This window comes from Lepidochelys kempii, chromosome 2 (genome assembly GCF_965140285.1).
Source record: "Lepidochelys kempii isolate rLepKem1 chromosome 2, rLepKem1.hap1, whole genome shotgun sequence".
Taxonomy (NCBI): Eukaryota; Metazoa; Chordata; order Testudines; family Cheloniidae; genus Lepidochelys; species Lepidochelys kempii.
This window is the reverse complement of record NC_136381.1, coordinates 147,169,485-147,190,925: the sequence shown is the minus strand read 5'-3', so window position 1 is coordinate 147,190,925 and position 21,441 is coordinate 147,169,485. Positions and strand designations below refer to the sequence as shown.

General features: G+C 39.9%; 1 protein-coding gene across 1 annotated transcript in view; it reads left to right on the top strand.

Annotated features, from left to right (window-relative positions):
* SLC12A7 (solute carrier family 12 member 7) overlaps positions 1-21,441 on the top strand; it is a 334,753-nt gene that overhangs the window by 169,306 nt on the left and 144,006 nt on the right. Inside the window, exons 3-4 of the mRNA XM_073332427.2 lie at positions 1,779-1,901; positions 20,604-20,750. Of these exons, the coding sequence (XP_073188528.2) occupies positions 1,779-1,901; positions 20,604-20,750 (270 nt within the window). The remainder of the gene's footprint in view (positions 1-1,778; positions 1,902-20,603; positions 20,751-21,441) is intronic.

The window sequence follows — 21,441 nt, the reverse complement described above, 5'->3', positions numbered from 1 at the left end:
TCTCAGTGGTGGCAGATGACAGAACCAGGAGCAATGGTCTCAAGTTACAGTGGGGGAGGTCTAAATTGGATATAAGGAAAAACTATTTCACTAGGAGGGTGGTAAAGCACTGGAATGGGTTACGTAGGGAGATGGTGGAATCTTCATCCTTAGAGGTTATTAAGGCCTGGCTTGACAAAGCCCTGGCTGGGATGATTTAGTGGAAGTTGGTCCTGCTTTGAGCAAGGGGTTGGATTAAATGACCTCCTGAGGTCTCTTCCAACCCTAATCTTCTATGATTCTAAATTACCATCACTATATATGTCTTATTTCTAGCCTGAATTATTTTAGCTTCATCTTCTAACATTCAAACATTTTGGGCCTGGGCTTGATAAAGAGCCATCTACTATCAAAAATCTTTTCCCTGTGTAGGTACTTCCAGTTTAAGATCAAGTAACCGTTAAGATTTACTTGTTAAACTGAATAGATTGAGCTTGTTTAATCTCTCCTTATAAGGAATATTTTTCAAGGCTCAAATAATTTTTTTAACTTTTTTGGACACTTTCCAGTTTGTTGTTGTTCTTTTTTAAAGGGTGGGCACCAGATCTGGACACATTATTCCAGTAGAATTCTGATTTATGCCATATACAGTGGTAACAACACCTCCCTACTTCTGAAACACGCTAATCTCCTGCTTATACATTCAAGGAATTCGTTTTCTTTTCTTAGTCCCACATAGCATACTGTCAACGCATGTTCAGTTGATTATTCACCATGACCCCCAAGTCCTTTTCTGAATCACTGCTTTTCAGAATACAGTTCCCCATCTAATAAGTGTGACTGACATTCTTGGTTCTTAGATGACTAATTTTGCATTTAGATGTATTAAAGTGCATAGAACCGGTTTACCATGCAATCTGGATCACTCTGTACAACTGATCTGTCCTTATCATTATTTATCTCTTCACCGATTTACCTCTTCACAAATTCAGTAGAGGATTTCCAACAATTATTTTCCTGAGTTTAGACAAATGTTCCCCATTCCCAAAAGAAAAATGAAGTAATATGCTGGCAAGCAATAAGGACAAAGTTTAGGTTGTGTGGCTGTGCTTAGTTTGAAGTAGCACCTTAAATTTCCATATTCTGGTTTTCATAATTTTTTGTGATTTTTGTTTTTAATTTTAAGCTAATATTCTTTTGGGGGTTTTGTAGCAAGCCCTTATCTGAAGATTCCTGTGTTTTTAACTGTTGAATGTAGGGTTTCCCTTCTCTCAGAAGTGTACAGTGAGAAGAAAACCCTGTTATGGAAAAGAAAACTTCACTTACCGAAAAAAAAAGAACAAAACCCTTAAAGCAGAGTTATATTTATTAGGGGGAGGAATCTGGGACCAAAACTTTATGCAGTGAGCTGTCTCTTTATAGGATTGTTACCTAATAGTTCATTGCAGACTGGTATAAGAAGATAAATTTCCAAATAGGAATTACATTTTCTATTAATTGAACAAAATGTAATTGTCCATGTTTCCCCTAATCATTTCACATAATATAAAATACTCTGAATTAGGAAACAAAGTGCCACAATTTTTATTATGTACACACTGTATACCCAAAGAAGCTTCAGAAGTGTTGCTAGTAAATAATTGGCTAGATTTTGTGGCAGTAGGTACTGTATGACAGTTAATCAGCATTTGGCATGTGAAGCTTTGAAAACCTGACATGAAATGGCTTATGTTTTAAAATGTGTTTTTATTTGCTATTAAAGTATTGCTTTATATTAACATTTTTCAAAATCCCAACAGGAAGAAATGGATAGCAACCCCATGGTATCATCTCTTCTTAATAAGATAGCAAATTATACCAATCTGACTCAGGGAGTGGTAGAACATGAAGCAGATGAAGACAGCAAACGAAAAGAAATCAAGGTATCCAAAATTTTGAAAATTATAATTATTGTTATTATGTAGTATTTTCATTACAGTGGTAGGCATTGTGTAAACACAAGGGAGGCATGGTTCCTGGCCTGAACAGTTAATCCTTTTAGGGCTGGTCTACACTACAAAGTTAGGTCAGCTTAACTACGTCACTCAGGGCTGTGAAAAAATTCACAATGCAGGCCTGCTCTGCACTAGGAATTTACATTGGCATAGCTAAATCTCTCAGGGGTGTGAAAAATCCACATCCCAAGAGACATAGCTATACCAACCTACCCCCATATAGAAAGTGCTGGGTTGATGGAACAATTCTTCTGTCAATCTAGCTAGCGCCTCTTGGAGAAGTTGATTTACTACATTGGGCGGGGGGGTGGAAGGAGTACTTGTGGCACCTTAGGGACTAACATTCATTGGATGCGATGAAGTGAGCTGTAGCTCACGAAAGCTTATGTTCAAATACATTTGTTAGTCTCTAAGGTGCCACAAGTACTCCTTTCCTTTTTTTGTGGATACAGACTAATACGGCGGCTACTCTGAAACCCGTACATTGATGAAGGATCCCCTTCCGTTGCTGTAGTAAGTGTCTGCACTATAGTAGTGCAGCTGTAGCTGTGCTGCTTTAGCACTTGAAGTGTAGAAGTACCCTAAGAGCATGTCTAGATTGCAGCTGGGAGGGTCCTTCCCAGAATGTATAGACAGACATGCACTACCTCTGCCTGAGCTAGCCAGCTAAAAATAGCATTGTGGCCATGACAGCTTGAGCTAGCCACCTGAGTATGTACCCAGGGGTCAGGCAGGTTTGTATTCAGGTGGCCAGACTGAGCTACCACCCATTCTGCCTCTGCCATGTTGCTATTTTTAGTATGCTAACTTGAGCAGAACTCGTGTGTGTCTATTTACCTGTGCTGGGAAGCACGCTCCCAGCTGCTGTGTAGACATAGCTTAAAAGACAAACTGACTAAAGGTAGGGGAAAGGGGCACAATGCACAAAGTGGTTAAGCTGGTGATAGAAAACATCTTAATAAATTATTAGGGCTGTCAATTAATCGCAGTTAACTCATGCAATTAACTCAAAAAAATTAATTGCGATTAATCGCACTTAAAACAATAGAATGCCAATTGAAATTTATTAAATATTTATGGATGTTTTTCCACATTTTCAATATTGATTTCAGTTACAACACAGAATACAAAGTGCACTACGCTCAATTTATATTATTATTTTTTTATTATAAATATATGCACTGTAAAAATGATAAAAGAAATAGTATTTTTCAATTCACTTCATACAAGTACTGAAGTGCAATCTCTTTATTGTGAAAGTGTAATTTACAAATGCAGATTTTTTTTTTTTGGTTACATAACTTCACTTAGAAACAAAACAGTGTAAAACTTTAAAGAATACAAGTCCACTCAGTCCTACTTCTTATTCTGCCAATCAATAAAACAAACAAGTTTGTTTACATTGACAGTAGATACTGCTGCCTGCTTCTTATTTACAATGTCACTTGACAGTGAGAACAGGTGTTTGCATGGTACTTTTTTAGCTGGCACTGCAAGGTATTTACATGCCAGATATGCCAAATATTTGTATGCCCCTTCATGCTTCAGCTACCATTCCAGAGGACATGCTTCCATGCTGATGACTCTCATTAAAAAAATAATGCGTCAATTTTCTGAATATATTTCATGTTATAGCAATCTTGGATGATGACCCAGCACATGTTCATTTTAAGAACACTTTCACTGCAGATTTGACAAAACGCAAACCACAAAAAAAAAAGAAAAAAGAACCTTCTTCTGGTGGCATCTGACTTAGATGATGAAAATGAACATGTGTCGGTCCACACTGCTTTGGATCATTATCAAGCATAAGCCATCATCAGCATGGAAGCATGTCCTCTGGAATGGTGGTTGAAGCATGAAGGGACATACGAATCATTAGCACATCTGGCACGTAAATATCTTGCAATGCCAGCTACAACAGTGCCATGCGAACGCCTGTTCTCACTTTCAGGTGACATTGTAAACAAGAAGCAGACAGCAGGGTCTCCTGCAAATTGTAACCAATTTTGTTTGTCTGCGTGATTGGCTGACCAAGAAGTAGGACTGAGTGGACTTTGTTTTATTTTCGAATGCAGTTTTTTTGTTTACATAATTCTACATTTGTAAGTTCAACTTTCATGATAAAGAGATTGCACTACAGTACTTGTATGAGGTGAATTGAAAAATATTTTTTTGTTTTTTTACCGTGCAAATATTTGTAATAAAAAATAAATGTAAAGTGAGCACTGTACACTTTGTATTCTGTATTGTAATTGAAAGCAATACTGAAAATGTAGAAAAACATCCAAAAATATGTAATAAATTTTAATTGGTATTCTATTGTTATATATTGTTTCTAAGGCCTCTAAGAAGAGGGCCGTCTCCCCTACACTGTCCAAATCAAGTGAAACTCAGTGCCCCAACACAGATATGTTAGGAGTTCACAGGGAACATGGGTCCAAACCTTTGGTACCAAGGGCCAAGACTCCCCTAAACAGACAGCCACAGAAGGGGCAGCACTGGCAAGAGAGAAGAGGGAGCAATCACTGGCTGCACAGTTGGTACCACAGTGCAGCAGCAAAAAGGATTCAGCCGTTCTGATGTCCACTGCCCAACCTAAATCAGTGCTATCCGCTCCACCAAGAGGTAGCAGATCCTCCCACTCACCTTCTGCTAGATCAGGGTTCACTATCCTGGATGACCTGGCTATTTATTCTGACTCAGAGTTGCTGATATTTGTGGAACTGGTCATCTCCAGGGAGATACCCACACTGCTGGTGCTCCATTCACCAATACCATCAACCAGCCGAGGGAGTTATTTCAAGGCATACTCTGTCTCCGCCAGTGCCAATTCCTCCAGTGAACTAGAGACTAAGACAGTGCTCCCGCTGCCCACTCTGAGCCACAACATTAGCCCAGATAGGGATTCCTGACTCTCCTGGGCACCCTCACATTCCTGAAAGACAATCTGCAGGGCTTGAGATCACTGGCATCTTCCCCCTTGGGCATCAACCTCTTACCCTGGTGGGATTCCTGGTATTCCTACGGCAGACATCTTGACTCACAGGTATCTCGGGGAGGTACACACACAAAGATCACCATAAAGGGAAGATCTTCAGCCCCCTCATTATGAGGAGGAGAATCAACCTGAGCAGACAAACCACTCAGTTCCTCTGTGGCACTTTCTTCCTCATTCCCTGATGAGGCAGTGACATTGGCTTCTCTATTGCCACCCGATGACTACAAGCAGTTTCAGGACTGCTTGCTGAGGATTGCAGAGTTGCTACAGATTCCCCTGGAGGCAATCCAGGACTCTACTTATGAGCTGCTTGACATCCTTCAAATTGCAGGCCCTAACAAATAGATACTTTACATTAATGAAGCGATAATGGAGCCAGCCAATAGGATACGGCATATCCCAGCCACTTGTGCCCCCACCCTGAAGGGGGTTGAGAGAAAGTACTTTGCACCATATAACAGGACAGAATATCTATTTTCTCATCCTGCTCCGAACTCCCTGGTGGTTCAGGTGGTTACCAAACTCAACAGGCTACACCATCTCAAGTCTACTCCTTCTGATAAGGATGCTAAAAGACAGGACTTGTTCAGGTGGAAGAACTTCTCTGCCAGTCTTCGGTTCCACATTGCCTGTTATCATGCTTTATTTTCTACATAAGATGTTATTAATTATGACAAACTATCTGAGTTCAGCAACAAACTTCAGTTCAGGCCACAATTTCAGGACATCATTGGTTAGGGTAAACTAATAGCCATGTTGACACACCATGCCTTGTTAGACATTGCTGTGGCACTTTGCCCTGCTCACAGAACAATGGCCTTACTCTGGCTTCCATCATCCCACTTACTCCATGCAGGGTGACCCCAACAATTTTTCTGGTCCTGAATCTGCCCAAAACCATCTCCCCTGCAGTGTCCAGTCCCTCTTAGTGGACACTCACAGAGGTAACACCAAATTTGCTGCCTCAAAAGAGCCAGTACACACAACAGCTTGTTCTCCTAGCTAGGGTTATGCACTCCTCCTTAATATACAAAACTAAGATGGTTGTGTAATAAAACAGGAATAAGTTTATTAACAAAGATTTAAGTGATTTCAAGCAAGAACGAAAGAGATATGAAAGGGTTACAAACAAAACAAAACAAAAAATCCACTTTCTAATGTCTAAAACTTAATTCTAGCATAATACATCTTTGCCTAACCTAATATCTTACTCACACCAAGTAATCAGCATTCTCCAGCTTGATTAACAAGAGGACCAATCTTTCTTATATACAAAGCACTGACTTCTTCTCTCAGGTGATGGATACCTTAAAGTCTTTCAGCAGTTCCTTACATCTCCCAAATTTGTTTTTGTCTTCAAAGTCAGGAAGCCATTCTGGGGGCTCAACTATGTGTGTCCACCAGGTAGCCAATGCCACGTTAACTTTGTCATCTCCTGTGGTTTATGGTGTAAATGATCTTCCTGTAATCTCCATTGCAAACGAATAGCCCATTTTACCAGTCCCTGGTCATACCTGGCATGGTTTGCAATTGAGCCAAAGAGGTGTTTGCATTTCTTCTTTGTTGGATACAAACTGTTTTGTCTCCTTTGTCTGTTTATGCTCTCCAAAACATAGTATCAGACAGTATCCATAATTTCACATGCAGTGTTGTTACATATATTTCACAATGACATTAATGACCAGTGTGGTATTAGTTTTCAAGTAATGTATTACAAATCACCTTTTAAATAAATATGAAAACTGTGTGAGAGGTGTATTGAGCTGGTCAGATCAGGTGATATTTACTGTTACATACCAGGTGTATGTATACCATCTGGTGCTGGGGTGCTCTTATGGTCACAGATCATAATTCTGCTTCCTGCTCCATGGCAACTTCAGTTGTCATGAAACGGGCCTCATGGCTGCCATCTTGCCAGGTCCCCAAGTCGGTTCAAGTTATTGTGGAGGACTTTCCCTTTGAGGGCAACCTTTCTACAGTCAGAGAGGGTCTGAGCCTCCCAGGAAGCATTAGAAACTGCAACATAGCCACCCTGCCATCATCTTCCTCTCAGTCTTATCTGCTGCCAGGAGATCATTTGATGGGACCTTGGGAATTACCCACAGTGGAATACAGATAGGCACCATTAGTGTTGGCTTGGCCTCGTCAAGGAATACTTGTAAAGCCCTCATAAGCTGGTCTCCCATCTCCGAATGTATTGTGATAGCAAGACTTTCACATAGACATGGCAACATCACTATCATTGGTGCTTGTGCACCTGCTATTCTTGCCAACAAGGAGGACAAGGAACAATATGCATGAGTCATGTATAATGTAATCAGAATAGTAGCCACACACAACATTATCATTGTGTTACCCAATGCCAATGCCATGCTGGGACCAGATGCTAGATCAGCTTGGCGAGAAAGTGTTGGGGATTTCTTTGTGGATGTGACCATGAACAATAATGGTGAGTGACTGCTCAAGCTTTGTGCTGAAACTGGACTCCATATTTCTAACACGGATTTCCAATGAAAAAACATACATACATGGATTTGGTATTAGAATGATGGAGAAACCGGCAAAGAGCTAGACCATGGTCTTATATCTAGTCAGTGGAGAAGCTGTGTACACTATTGTTGGGTGCTGAAGTTGGCAATACTGACCACAGGTTGCTTGCGGACATGGGGAAACTGAAGTTGAAGGCAACTGAAATCAAGACTTCCATTAGTCATTTAGTCACAGTACAAAACCAGGCTGAAATCTGCAAACCATTTGATGTTCTAGCCCTTGCAGATGAAAATTTTGAACACAAGGAAATCAATAATTTGTGGGACTGTTTCCAGTCTTCTATTATGGACGCTCTCAACAGAGTGCTGGGGAAAATGTGCCCAAGCCCCAAACATCAATGGATCCATCAACAGACCCTGGATGTCACAGATAAATGACATATGGCTCACTTAAACAGGAACAACCAAGACTACTGATGCCTCAATGCCTTGTGTAACACAGTTTTAAAGCAGGACTAGGAGATGTTTAGGCAAATAATGCTCGATTGATGGAAGCTGTATTGGCAAAAAATGACTATGATGCTATCTATAAAGAATTGTGCACCTTAAAAGTTGGTCCACAGAACACCAGCTTTCTTATCGGCAATGGATGCAGTAATATAGTCCACACGTAGGAAGAATGTGTGAATAGATGGCAGAACACTTTCAGGAGCTTCTTAACCACCCCATAAAATCTCCCCAGCTCCAGCAGGATGTGAAGAGTGGAGTAACCACCCCATATGTAATGTAGAGGATATCACTGTTGAGGAGGTTAGAAGCACATCCCGTAAGCTCAAGTTCTGCTGGTGTTTGTTGTATAGCTACTGAGCTAACCAAGCATGTTGGAGATTCCATCTTGGAGTGGCAGACCCATGTTATCAACAAAATACGGATTAAGGAGAAACTACCTGCCTACTGGTCCTGTGGAATTATTCTTTCTTTTTGGAGATGGAAAGGTGATGTTCTGATGTATTCCAATCACCATGGCATCGTGGCATGGTGATTGGAATACATCAGAACGTCACCAATCGTGGCATTTAATTGGTATACAAACTGTTCACAGTGGTTCTTCCTGAGCATGTTAAACCCAACATAAGCAATCTATGGCCTCTACAGTAAGCCAGATTTGTGCCCATCTGATCAACCGCAGAGCAGAATTTTACTGTTAGATAAATTATTGAAAAAGCTTAAAGAGTTTCTGCGCAGGAAGGATGAGGTGTATATAGCCTTTATTGATTTAAAATCTGCCTTTGACTCTGTTGATCATAGCTCTCTTTGGCTCGGCCTGGAAGCTGCTGTGCCTGGCAAGCTCCTCAGCCTCTAATAGAAATGCATTGCCAAAGTGAGAGCTGTTTCTGGTTAGATACTAGGATGTTCAACGGGTTTGAATACAACTGTGGCATCCATCAAGGAAACATGGCTACCCCATATCTTTTCAACACTGTAATTGACCATGCAGTGCATGATTTCTATATAATAGACCTTGAAAATGGGGATGACAGGGCTGCGTTTCCATCCTCATGAACTAATCTCATCAGTGCACTGAATATATTTATGGAAGAAGGAAATAGGCTTGTGTGACAGTCTGTATCCCTATAAAAAGAAAAGGAGGACTTGTGGCACCTTAGAGACTAACCAATTTATTAGAGCATAAGCTTTCGTGAGCTACAGCTCACTTCCTCAGATGCATATCGTGGAAACTGCAGCAGGCTTTATATATACACAGAGAATATGAAACAATACCTATTCCCACCCCACTGTCCTGCTGGTAATAGCTTATCTAAAGTGATTTCCAGCACAAATCCAGGTTTTCTCACCCTCCACCCCCCCACACAAATTCACTCTCCTGCTGGTGCTAGCCCATCCAAAGTGACAACTCTTTACACAATGTGCATGACAATCAAGCTGGGCTATTTCCTGCATAAATCCAGGTTCTCACATCCCCCCCACCCCCATACACACACAAACTCACTCTCCTGCTGGTAATAGCTCATCCAAACTGACCACTCTTCAAGTTAAAATCCAAGTTAAACCAGAACATCTGGGGGGGGGGGTAGGAAAAAACAAGAGGAAACAGGCTACCTTGCATAATGACTTAGCCACTCCAAGTCTCTATTTAAGCCTAAATTAATAGTATCCAATTTGCAAATGAATTCCAATTCAGCAGTTTCTCGCTCGAGAAACTGCTGAATTGGAATTCATTTGCAAATTGGATACTATTAATTTAGGCTTAAATAGAGACTTGGAGTGGCTAAGTCATTATGCAAGGTAGCCTGTTTCCTCTTGTTTTTTCCTACCCCCCCCCCCCCAAGATGTTCTGGTTTAACTTGGATTTTAACTTGAAGAGTGGTCAGTTTGGATGAGCTATTACCAGCAGGAGAGTGAGTTTGTGTGTGTATGGGGGTGGGGGGGATGTGAGAACCTGGATTTATGCAGGAAATAGCCCAGCTTGATTGTCATGCACATTGTGTAAAGAGTTGTCACTTTGGATGGGCTAGCACCAGCAGGAGAGTGAATTTGTGTGGGGGGGTGGAGGGTGAGAAAACCTGGATTTGTGCTGGAAATCACTTTAGATAAGCTATTACCAGCAGGACAGTGGGGTGGGAATAGGTATTGTTTCATATTCTCTGTGTATATATAAAGCCTGCTGCAGTTTCCACGATATGCATCTGAGGAAGTGAGCTGTAGCTCACGAAAGCTTATGCTCTAATAAATTGGTTAGTCTCTAAGGTGCCACAAGTCCTCCTTTTCTTTTTATAGGGATACAGACTAACACGGCTGTTACTCTGAAACCTGTATCCCTATGTTCACCCTTTTTACAAAACTATAATGGATTTTGTATAAAGTATGCCTTGGGGGGGTATCATTTGAAAACTCATAATGTGCTGATCATTATTGTCCTGGTAAAATATGTGTGGCCATATTGTATGAAAAGTTATAAGATTCTACTGTACAACTTTACTGAGACATGCTCCAAGTTCAGAAAAGCAGGCATAAACCAATTCATCAGAGACAAAAGACAACCTGGCGCTTCAGTCAGGTGTCAACAAAATCAAATGGACTATCACTTGGTTAAGCGGCCATTCTTTGGGAGGAAAAAGGGTGTGAGCAAAAAATTTCCAGGCTGGCAAAAAAACTCCCCAGATTACCTCTCCTCCCTTTCTCTCTGCTCATGGCATCAACAACACCCGCAGAACAAGATGGTAACACTGAATTTGGAGAAGGGTCCTGACTGAAACATGTGGTGAGAGAGACTTTTGCTTTATGTTCACTTAGCTTCTTACATTAGGTATTAGTATGCGTTTTACCTTTTATTTCTTTGTATCCAATTCTGACTTTTATGCCTCATTACTTGTAATCTCTTAAAATCCATCTTTCTGTAGTTAATAAACTGGTTTTATTATTTTATCTAAACCAGTGTGTGTTTGGATTGAAGTGTTTGGGAAATGGACGTATCATTTTCTATTAATGAAATGACAGACTTTATATGAGCTTGTATTGTCCTGGAGGGTGCTGGGCAGTACAAGATGCACATTACTGGGGGAAAGTCCGTGATTGGGAGTTTGCTGTTGTTGCCCGGCTGTATAATTCATGGGTGGCTGGCTATTGCATTCATACCGTATAGCTGGGAGTGATTTACATGCTGGTGGCTGTGTGTGAGCAGGCAAGTGGTGTAAAAGGCATCTCAGGATGGAGAATTATGGGGACACAGCTGTCCATCAGTCCAGATTGTATCCTGGGTAATGTCACAGTTTGGTCTTTAAATCAGATGGAAGAAGACCAAACTGATGAAAGCAGCTGATGAACCTCTACCCCTGCCCATCGTAATTGATGGAGAAGAAGTTTGATTCATTGACTCGTTTGAGTATCTTGGTTCCATTGTCACCACAGAGGGAGGTTGCCTTGCTGACATGAAACATCAAATCAGAAAGGCTCTGAGTGTTATGCGCACTCTTTGGAAGCCTCTGTGGTGTCAACTAAGATGCATATCTATCAAGCAGCAGTGACTTCTGTCCTTTTGTATGGCTCTGAAATCTGGGCCACAACAGAGACACAAATGCACCAGTTGGATACTTTTAATATGAAACAGCAGTGATATCTTGAAGGCATATGGTGGTTTCATCATGTTACAAACAAGGATGTGAGGCATTGAACCAACCAGTTTCCATTGTCTTCCCAAGTGACTTAGTGCTGGCTCAGGTGGCTGGGACATCTGCTCTGTATGCTAGAGTTCATACCAGCCTGCCAGCTTTATGCATTCAATCCAACAAAAGCTGGATGGAAAAGACCTTGTGGACAGCACATGTTGGAGTGATGTCATGTATTCTGATCTGGCCCACCTCAGCCTTAATATAGAGCAAGCCGCAATACTGGCAGGAGACTGGGCTCTCTGGAAACAGATGATCCAAAGTGTGCACTCTACACTCTATGAGCGGAGAATGAGTGATTGACCATCACTCAAAGAAAGAAAGGTTACTTAACTTACAGTAATTGGATAGAGTTTAGGTACCATAAGACCATGTAGTCTGACCTGTATAATGGAGGCCATTTAATTTCACCCAGTGACCCCCTGTATTGAGCTCAATAACTTGTGTTTCATTAAAGACTATCTTCCAAAAAGGCTTGATCTGACAACTTCAAGAGATGGAGGATCTATCGCTTGTCCTTAGTAATTTGTTCTAATGGTTAATCATCCTCACTATTAAATATTTGTGCCTTGTTACTAATCTGAATTTGTCTGACTTCAGCTTCCAGTTCTTGGTTCTTGTTAAGCCTTTATAATGTTAGATTAAAAAACTGTTTAATACTTGGTATTTTCTCCCCATGAAGGTACTTATACACTGTAATCAAGTTGCCTCTCAATCTTCATTTTTATAAACTAAACAGATTAAACTGGAAGTCTCTCATTGTCAGGCATTTTATTTCAAGCCCTGGAATCATTTTTGCAGCTCATTTCTGAACCCTCTCCCATTTTTCAACAACCTTTTTGAAATGTGGACCCTAGAACTGTACACAGTATTCGTCTCACCAGTACAATATATAGAGGTAAGAGTACCTCCCTACACCTATTCAATATTCCCCAGTTTCTACATCTAAGAAGCCCATTAGTCCTTTTTGCCACAGCATTGCACTAGGAGCTTACGATCAGCTCATTGTCCACCATGCCCCCTCAAATCCTTTTCATAGTCACTGCTTCCCAGGGTAGAGTCCCCCATCTGGTAGGTGTGTCGTGAATTCTTTGTTCCTAGATGTTTAACTAGATGTTCCTAGATGTTTAATGGGGTCAGCTCATCAAGTGATCCAGATTGCTCTGTTTAACTAACCTGTCCTCATAACTGTTTACCACTCTGCCAATGTATGCTCTTGGTATTATTTAATACTTTCTTTATTAGAATGTCATGCTGTACTAAAACAAATGTCTTACAAATGTCTGAGTATATTACACCCATGCAGTTATCTTTATCAATCAAACTTGAAATATCATCAAAGAATGAAATGAGGTTATTTGACAAGATCTATTTTCTGTAAAACAGTATTGACTGGCGTTAATTATATTCCAATACTTTAATTCTTTATCAGCTTTTCCATTATCTTGCCCAGGACTGATACCAGTCTAACTGGCCTGTAGCTACCTAGCTCATCCCACTTGACACCTTTGAATATTGGCACAACATTAACCCTATTCCAGTTTTATGGAATGTCTCTGGTATTCCATGGTTTGTTAAAAATTAAGATCTTCTCAGCCAACACTTTTAGGACTTGTGTGTGCAATTTATGTGGGCCTACTGATTTTAAAATGCTTATCCCTAGTAGATGCTGTTTAACATCCTTTTTAGTTACTAATAGACTAGAAAAAACTTCATCATCCTCATTTGATATGAGTAAAACATCCTGCTTCTTTCCAAATACAGAATAAAAATATTTATTGAACACTTCTGCCTTTTCTGCATCATTAACAGATTTACTTTCTCCATCTAGTAATGAACTTATACCATTCCTATGATTTATTTTGTTCCCAATATATTTAAAAAAAATCCACCTATTGTTCTTAATCTTACTAGCTATGGATTTTTCTCTTGTGTCTTTAGCTTCCCATAATAATTTTCTGCATTATATAACCTCTTATTTATATCAATTTCTATCTTTTCTCATCTGTAATATATTGCTTTTTAATTTCTAATTTCTGTCTTCTGTGACAGACCCAGACTGGTTGGGTGCAGGAGTCTGGTAGAAGGAAAACACATTGGAAACTGGATGAATAGTTTTCTGTTTCCTGAGCGACCAGGGCAGGGGCCAGAGCAGTCAGGAAGGTGCTACAAGCAATTAAGTCAGGCAGACTCCATAAGGCACCTGGAACCAATAGAAGCAATCAAGGGAAACAGGCTAATCAGATCACCTGAAGCCCATTTAGAACCAGCTGGGACTAGTTTAAAAGGAAGCCCCTTCAGAGAGGCCAGCTGGTAGGAGCTGGGAGTAAGCTGGTGTGTTGTGGGAAGACTAGAAGTAAGAAGGTGCACAGTAAAAGAGCCGGGAGAACAAGCATGGTCAGGTACCAAGGAGGGTGCTAGGCGGGGCCGTTTGGGGAAGTAGCCCAGGGAAGGGCTATAGCTCCGGTAGTATAGGAAAACTACTTGTTGCCACTGTCAATTAGGGTCCCTGGGCTGGAACCTGGAGAAGAGGGTGGGTCTGCGTCTCCTACCCCACATTTCTACAGAAATGCTCCCTGAGTAGGAAGACAGGGGCTAAAGAGGGTTCTTACACCAAACCCGTTGACTGACCGATCATGAAGGTGGCTCAGTAAGCTGTAACCCTTGCCTCTGAGAGGGGAGAGAGGCTACACTGAGGGTCACAAAAAACCTCTGAGGCAAATCCTAACCACCTAGAAGCGCAGGACCCCCCGAGGCAAAGCCGATGTCCTGCCACACTTCACAGACACTTTCAGCCAGAAAAATTGTCCTTTTTTCTTGATTGTAGAATTGTGGATTTTCACAATCGACTAAACTTATTTTAAAGAGCTTCAACTTCTAATTTTTATTCCTAATTTCCCCCAAACCATTTTGCTCATAGTTTTCCTCAGCTTTGGGAAATAATCCCTTTTGAAGGAATGGTTAATTAATTTATCTTTATCCATCATCGTGAGGTCCAAAACAGAGCAACCTCAGGTTGGGTCCAATACCTTTTGTGTTAGAAAATGATCATCTATAATTTTTAGAAACTTTAATGATCATTTACAACTAGCAGCATGGAACCTCCAGCATATGTCTTCCAAATTGAAGTCCCCCACAACAGCACAGGTTTTATTCCATCCAGTGCAAACAGCTGTTTAAGGAGTAACTCATCCTGTTGTATGGTTTGATTTGGTGTTCTGTAACAGAGTGGCGCTCCATCTTTCCAGACTACTGTACCCCTTTCAGGAGTCTGATTTGTCTTGAGTACTGCTAAGTTTCACGTCTCTTAAAAACTATTTGCTTACAAAATCAGCCATAAAAATACACAAATGTCACAGCACACTATTACTGAAAAATTGCTTCCTTTTTCGTTTTTACTATAAAATTATAAATTAAATCAATTGGAATATAAATATTGGCCTGCCCTGGTCGCTCAGGAAACAGAAAACTACTCATCCAGTTTCCAGGGTGTTTTCCTTCTACCAAACTCCTGCACCCGACCAGTCTGGGTCTGTCACAGAAGATAGAAATTAGAAATTAAAAAGCAATATATTACAGATGGGAAAAGATAGAAATTGATATAAATAAGAGGTTATATAATGCAGAAAACTTAATTTCAGTGTATAATATATAGAGCAGTATAAACAAGTCATTGCCTCTATGAAATTTTAGTTTTACTGACTTCGCTAGTGCTTTTTGTGTAGTCTATTGTAAAACCAGGCAAATATCTAGATGAGTTGATGTACCCCCTGGAAGACCTCTGCATACCCGCAGGAGTACACATGCCCCTGGTTGAGAACCACTGCTGCAACAGGTTCCCCAGCAGTACTTCTGCCTTAGCTTTGTTAGTTAGTGCATTGACCCATAGTGATTCAATATCTTGTGGATCTGAGTTATTAATAAGTCTAAATCAAGTAATGGTATATTTGAAGTAGGGTTCCACCTCCCCACTCACCTCTTTTACCTACTATCCTTGCTGAATAGGTGATAACCAGTGATTTTAACATTCTAATCATGCATATCATCCTACCAGTTTTCAGTAGTGTCACTTACATCAAGTTTCTTCTAATCAATCAGAATTTCCAGTTCATCTTGCTTGTTACCCAGATTCCTAGAATTGGTATAAAAACAAGCCCTCCCCCTCCCCCAAGAAAAGCAGGGAGGTGAAGGGACAAAATTAGAAAGGCCAAGGCACAAAATGAGATCAAACTAGCTAGAGACAAAAGGGTAACAAGAAAACATTCTACAAATACATTGGAAGCAAGAGGAAGACAGGGTAGGCCCGTTACTCAAGGGGCTGGGGGGAGGAGAGGGTATGGGGAGGGGAGAGGGGGAAGGACAATAACCAAAAATGTGGAAATGGCAGGGATGCTTAATGACTTCTTTGTTTCGGTTTTCACTAAGAAGGTTGGTGGTGATTGGATGTCTAACATAGTGAATACAAATGAAAATGAGGTAGGATCCAGAATAGGGAAAGAACAAGTTAAAAATTACTTAGACAAATTAGATGTCTTCAAGTCGCCAGGGCCTGATGAAATACATCCTAAAATACTTAAAGTGCTGACTGAGGAGATATCTGAGCCATTAGTGATTATCTTGTAAAAGTCATGGAAGATGGAGGAAATTCCAGAAGACTGGAAAAGGGCAAATATAGTGCCAATCTATAAAAAGGGAAATAAGGAAAACCCAGGGAATTATAGACTAGTCAGTTTAACTTCAGTACGTGGAAAGATAATGGAGCAAATAATTAAGCAATCAATTTGCAAACCCTTAGAAGACTATAAGGTGATAAGTAACAGTCAGCATGGGTTTATCAAGAACAAACTGTCAAACCAACCTAATATCTTTCTTTGATAGAGTTAGAAGCCTTGTGGATGGGGGGAAGTGGTAGATGTGATATATCTTGAATTTAGTAAGGCTTTTTATACTGTCTTGCATGACTTTCTCCTAAACAAACTAGGGAAATACAACCTAGATGGAGCTACTTTAAGGTGGGTGCATAACTGGTTGGAAAACTGTTCCCAGAGAATAGTTATCAGTGGTTCACATTCAAGCTGGAAGGGCACATCAAATGGGGTTCCACAGAGATCAGTTCTGGGTCCAGTTCCATTCAGTATTTTCATCAATGAATTAGATAATGGCATAGATAGTACACTTAAAATTTGCAAACAATACCGAGCTGGAAGGGGTTGCAATTGCTTTGGAGGATAGAATTAAAATTCAAAATGATCTGGACAAACTGGATAAATGGTCTTCAATAAATGCAAAGTACCCCACTTAGGAAGGAACAGTCAGTTGCACATGTACAAAATGGGAAATGACTGCCTGGGACTGTGGAAAGGGATCTGGGGGTCATAGCGGATCACAAGCTAAATATGAGTCAACAGTGTAACACTGTTGCAAAAAAAGCAAACATCATTCTGGGATGTATTAGCAGGAGTGTTGTAAACAAGACATGAGAAGTAATTCTTCAACTCTACTCTGTGCTGATTAGTCCTCAGCTGGAGTATTGTGTCCACTTCTGGGCACCACCTTTCAGGAAAGATGTGGACAAATTGGAAAGTGTCCAGAGAAGAGCAGCAAAAATGATTAAATGTCTAGAAAACATGACCTATGAGGGAAGATTGAAAAAAATGAGTTTGTTTATTCTGGAGAAGAGAAGACTGAGAGGGGACATGATAATAATTTTCAAGTACATAAAAGATTGTTATAAGGAGGAGGGAGAAAAAATGTTCTCTTTAACCTCTGAGGATAGGACAAAAAGACAAGAGCTTAAAATGGAACAAGGGCAATTTAGGTTTTACATTGAGAAAAACTTCCTAACTGTCAGAGTAGTTAAGCACTGGAATAGGTTGCCTAAGGAGATTGAGGAATCTCTGTCACTGGAGATTTTTAAGAGCAGGTTAGACAAACACCTGTCAGCGATAGTCTAGATAATATTTAGTCCTGCCTGAGTGCAGGGGATTGGACTAAATGCCCTCTCAAGTCTTATGGTTCTATGATTGTATAATGTATGCACACAAAAATTATCCATTTTAGCCTTATAATTTCTTTCTTACATTTCATCTTCCATACTTTATACTAATTTCTATTAGCTTCCTTTGGATTGTACTTCTATTTTCTGACTTATACCTATGCAAACTTACTTAGGCACCCTTCTGTGTATATATTATGATACAGTCTTTAATTACATGACCATATACTGCTTTCTCCACAGACCCTGCCTCTTTCAGTGTACAGAATTGATGGAGCACTGGGAATGAATTTGGGTTGTGTAGGTGAACGAGGGTGTTGTCTGTAGTACTCCTACTTCATTTGCTGAAGTTGAAAGGTGTGTATGGTGAATAAGGCAGGGGACTGCAGGTAGAGAAAGGATGGTCTTATGGTTAAGGGAAGTGAATGTCATACTTCAGCATTGAATTCTATCTCTGCATCTGCTACAGAACTGTGTGATGCTTGTCATTTTTCTCTGATGACGGTAATGATTGTTGTATGAGTTTAAATGTTTTTCTCATTGCGATGTATTTAGATAACCTGGGGAAAACAGATTCTTTTAAAAGTCTGCACTGTACATAACTATTGTTTACATAATCCTAGTTTGTTTTTATAATTTTCTTGAGCTTTCATGAGCTTGGAGTACAGTGGAAGTGGCACATGAAAGGTCAATGGAGAGTTGGAGGAAGTGGAGGGGTGGGAGAGAAAATTAAGGAGAGTTAGGCTTTGTCTACATTCAGAATTTATGCATTAATATAACAACATTGATTTAATTAGACTAGTGTGAACAACTAATATAGACAGGCTACACCAGTTCTAGGTCAGGTTTATACCAGTGTACTTTAATTTGGTTACCCTGGTATTAGCCACACCATTTCATAATGCAACCCATCAACACTGGTTTGTATCAGTGTAATTAAATTGATGTAGTTATACTGGTAAACAAATTTCTTAATAAGAAAAGGAGTACTAGTGGCACCTTAGAGACTAACCAATTTATTTGAGCATAAGCTTCACGAAAGAACTCCTTTTCTTTTTGCGAATACAAACTAACACGGCTGCTACTCTGAAAAAAATTCCTTAATGTAGACAAGACTTTAGGCTCTTTATATTGCCTTGAGGAACATTTGTTAACTGATTAGAAGCATCATTACACAAAGGCTATGTCTACACTAACACTTTTGTTGGTATAACTTATGTCGCTCAGGGATGTGGAACCCCCCCCTCCCCCACACCAACATAGCTAGCACCGCTCATGGTTTAATTATGTCAGTGGGAGAACTCTCTCCCATTGGCATAGCTTGGCTACACGAGCGATCTTATAGTGGCACAGCTGCATTGGTGCTGCTGTGCCGCTGTAAGCTCGCTAGTGCAGACATGGTGAAAGAGAGGGGTCCATTTATGTATTCTAAGCTGTGGCGAGTGGCAGCAATGCAAATCATGTCTATACAGGGCTGTAGGTTACATAAAAGAGGAATAAAACAAGGTCTTCATACATATGTTGATAAACCAACTACACACTATATTTCTTGAATTTTTAAAAAAGTGCATGGGATTACTTTAAAAATCATATGATTTATGACTTTTTAACTTTTTGGGTTGTAAACATGGGGGGTGTAATTATATTTTTTTACCCCTTCCTTCTTTATTGTTATATGTGATCTCTCCTCTCTTTTTCTCAGTTGTCTTGGCTCTCTTGCTACACTCCGTTCTATGGTGTGTTTTGGGGTCAAAGTGAAAGTAATTAGAATTCTAAGATTTTGACAGAGACTCATTATATTTCCTTGGATTTTATTTGATAGATGTTATTTAAAAAGATAAAATATCTGTGTTTAAAGTAGAAATAAAGGCTCACTGACTTGTTCATATCAAGTGAAATTATTTCTTTATTCCATGTTTGACAATCTAATCTACCAGACCAAACACAAAAATAGGCTGCCTAATTGAGAAGTCAGACTGAGCTGATATACAGTGATACGAAGTACCAGCACTTTACAGTGGTGTCATCATTTTCTATGGAATTTAAGCTTTCATTTAATTAAAAAAAACCACAAAAACAAAAAATAACAAATACCCAGTTGTTTTAGACCTTATAGAAGTGAAGAAAACTTTCCAAGTATAAACCATTAGAGTGGTCTCTCATTGTGCCTACAGAACAAAGGTACAGTCAACAAGTCTGAATGACTGGAGTTACATATTGACAATGGTTTAATTTTTTTTAAAAATGGAAGATTTAAGCCTCAGTGGGATGTGTTAGGTGCTCAGTACTTTTGAAAATCAGATGTCTTGTTTAGAAGCCTAAGTATGTACTTAAGAGACTAACCTTAGGCTTGTGGTTTTGAAAAACCTGGCCAATGTAAATGTCAGGGTTAACTGCTTCACAGCTGAGCACTTCTACAGAAAAGTAGACAGAGGTTGGGATTCAGAGTGGGGCCTGAATAGAGAACTGTCATTTATATTTTTAACATCTGGCTTGATTTTGAATTTTGATCCCTGAGCATCAAAAATGAAATAAAGGAAATATTAACAAATGTGCCATATTGAATCAGATCTGTGGTCCAGCATCCTGTCTCAAACAGAGGCCAACACCAGATGCTTCAGAGGAAGCTACGAGAAACCTCATGGCAGGCAGATGTAGGATGATCTGTCTCACCTTAAGGTCTCCTCCTAATTCTTAACAGAGACTATCTTAGTGCATAAAAGGTATTCTGTTTTTTTTTAAATGCTGTGTTTTATCTATAAAACTAGAATCTTTTTTTAAATGCTGTAATGTTATCTAGAAATCCTGAGGTCTTCACTCAGTTTTTGCTCACTCCTTACTAAAAAAAAGACTTTTTGTTACAAGTCATTGTGAATTTGCTGGATGAGGTGTTAAGATACCTGGTCTTTTGTTTGGGAAGAAATATTCTAGGTGGAATTTATATTTTGTTTGTTTCAGGCTCCACGTATGGGCACTTTTATTGGTGTGTACCTTCCCTGCTTGCAAAATATTTTGGGAGTCATTCTTTTCCTACGTTTGACGTGGATTGTTGGAACATCTGGAGTTCTTGAATCTTTCATCATTGTGTTCATGTGCTGTGCTTGTGTAAGTTAATATTTAATTGTCTTATACATTTAAAGTTAAATCCTATTCTATGCTACTGCCAGACCAACTCCCCTGTCCCCCTGCTTGCACAAGCAGCAGGCAGAACCCTTTTATAGAGTTCAAAGAGCAGTACAGGTGGGCGTTAAGGTGGGCTAAAATACTAGCTTGCCTTTTATGTCTTTTAGCGTGTTCATTTATGCATAGACTTTAAGTAGTGTGTATGTTGAAATTCAGTTGCAATGGGCACCCTACACTGAAAAGGTGCAGCAAAGTGAGCCCTCCCGCACTATTTCTGCCTTGATTGATGGGACACACTGCTGTCTCTTTGCTTATTAGAGCTGGTCAGAAATTTTCTGACAAAATGGTTTTATTGTCAGAAACTGCAATTCACTGAAACAAATGTTTATGAAAAGGTATCAGGTTAAGCAAAACTTCCATTGGGAAATGTTTCTTAGATTCCCAGGATGGATTTTCTGATCAAAAAGACAGATACAGAGAGATGGACTCCAGAATAGCCAATAACTCAATGGTGAGGCCACTTTCCTGGGAAGAAGATGATCCAGGTTCGAGTCCTTATTCTGCCTGATTCAGAGCAGGGACTTGAACTTACAACTTCCACATCCCATATGAGTCTCATAACCACAAAGCTATGGGTTTTTCTGAAGTTGGTGTGTCTGAATCTCTCCTATTA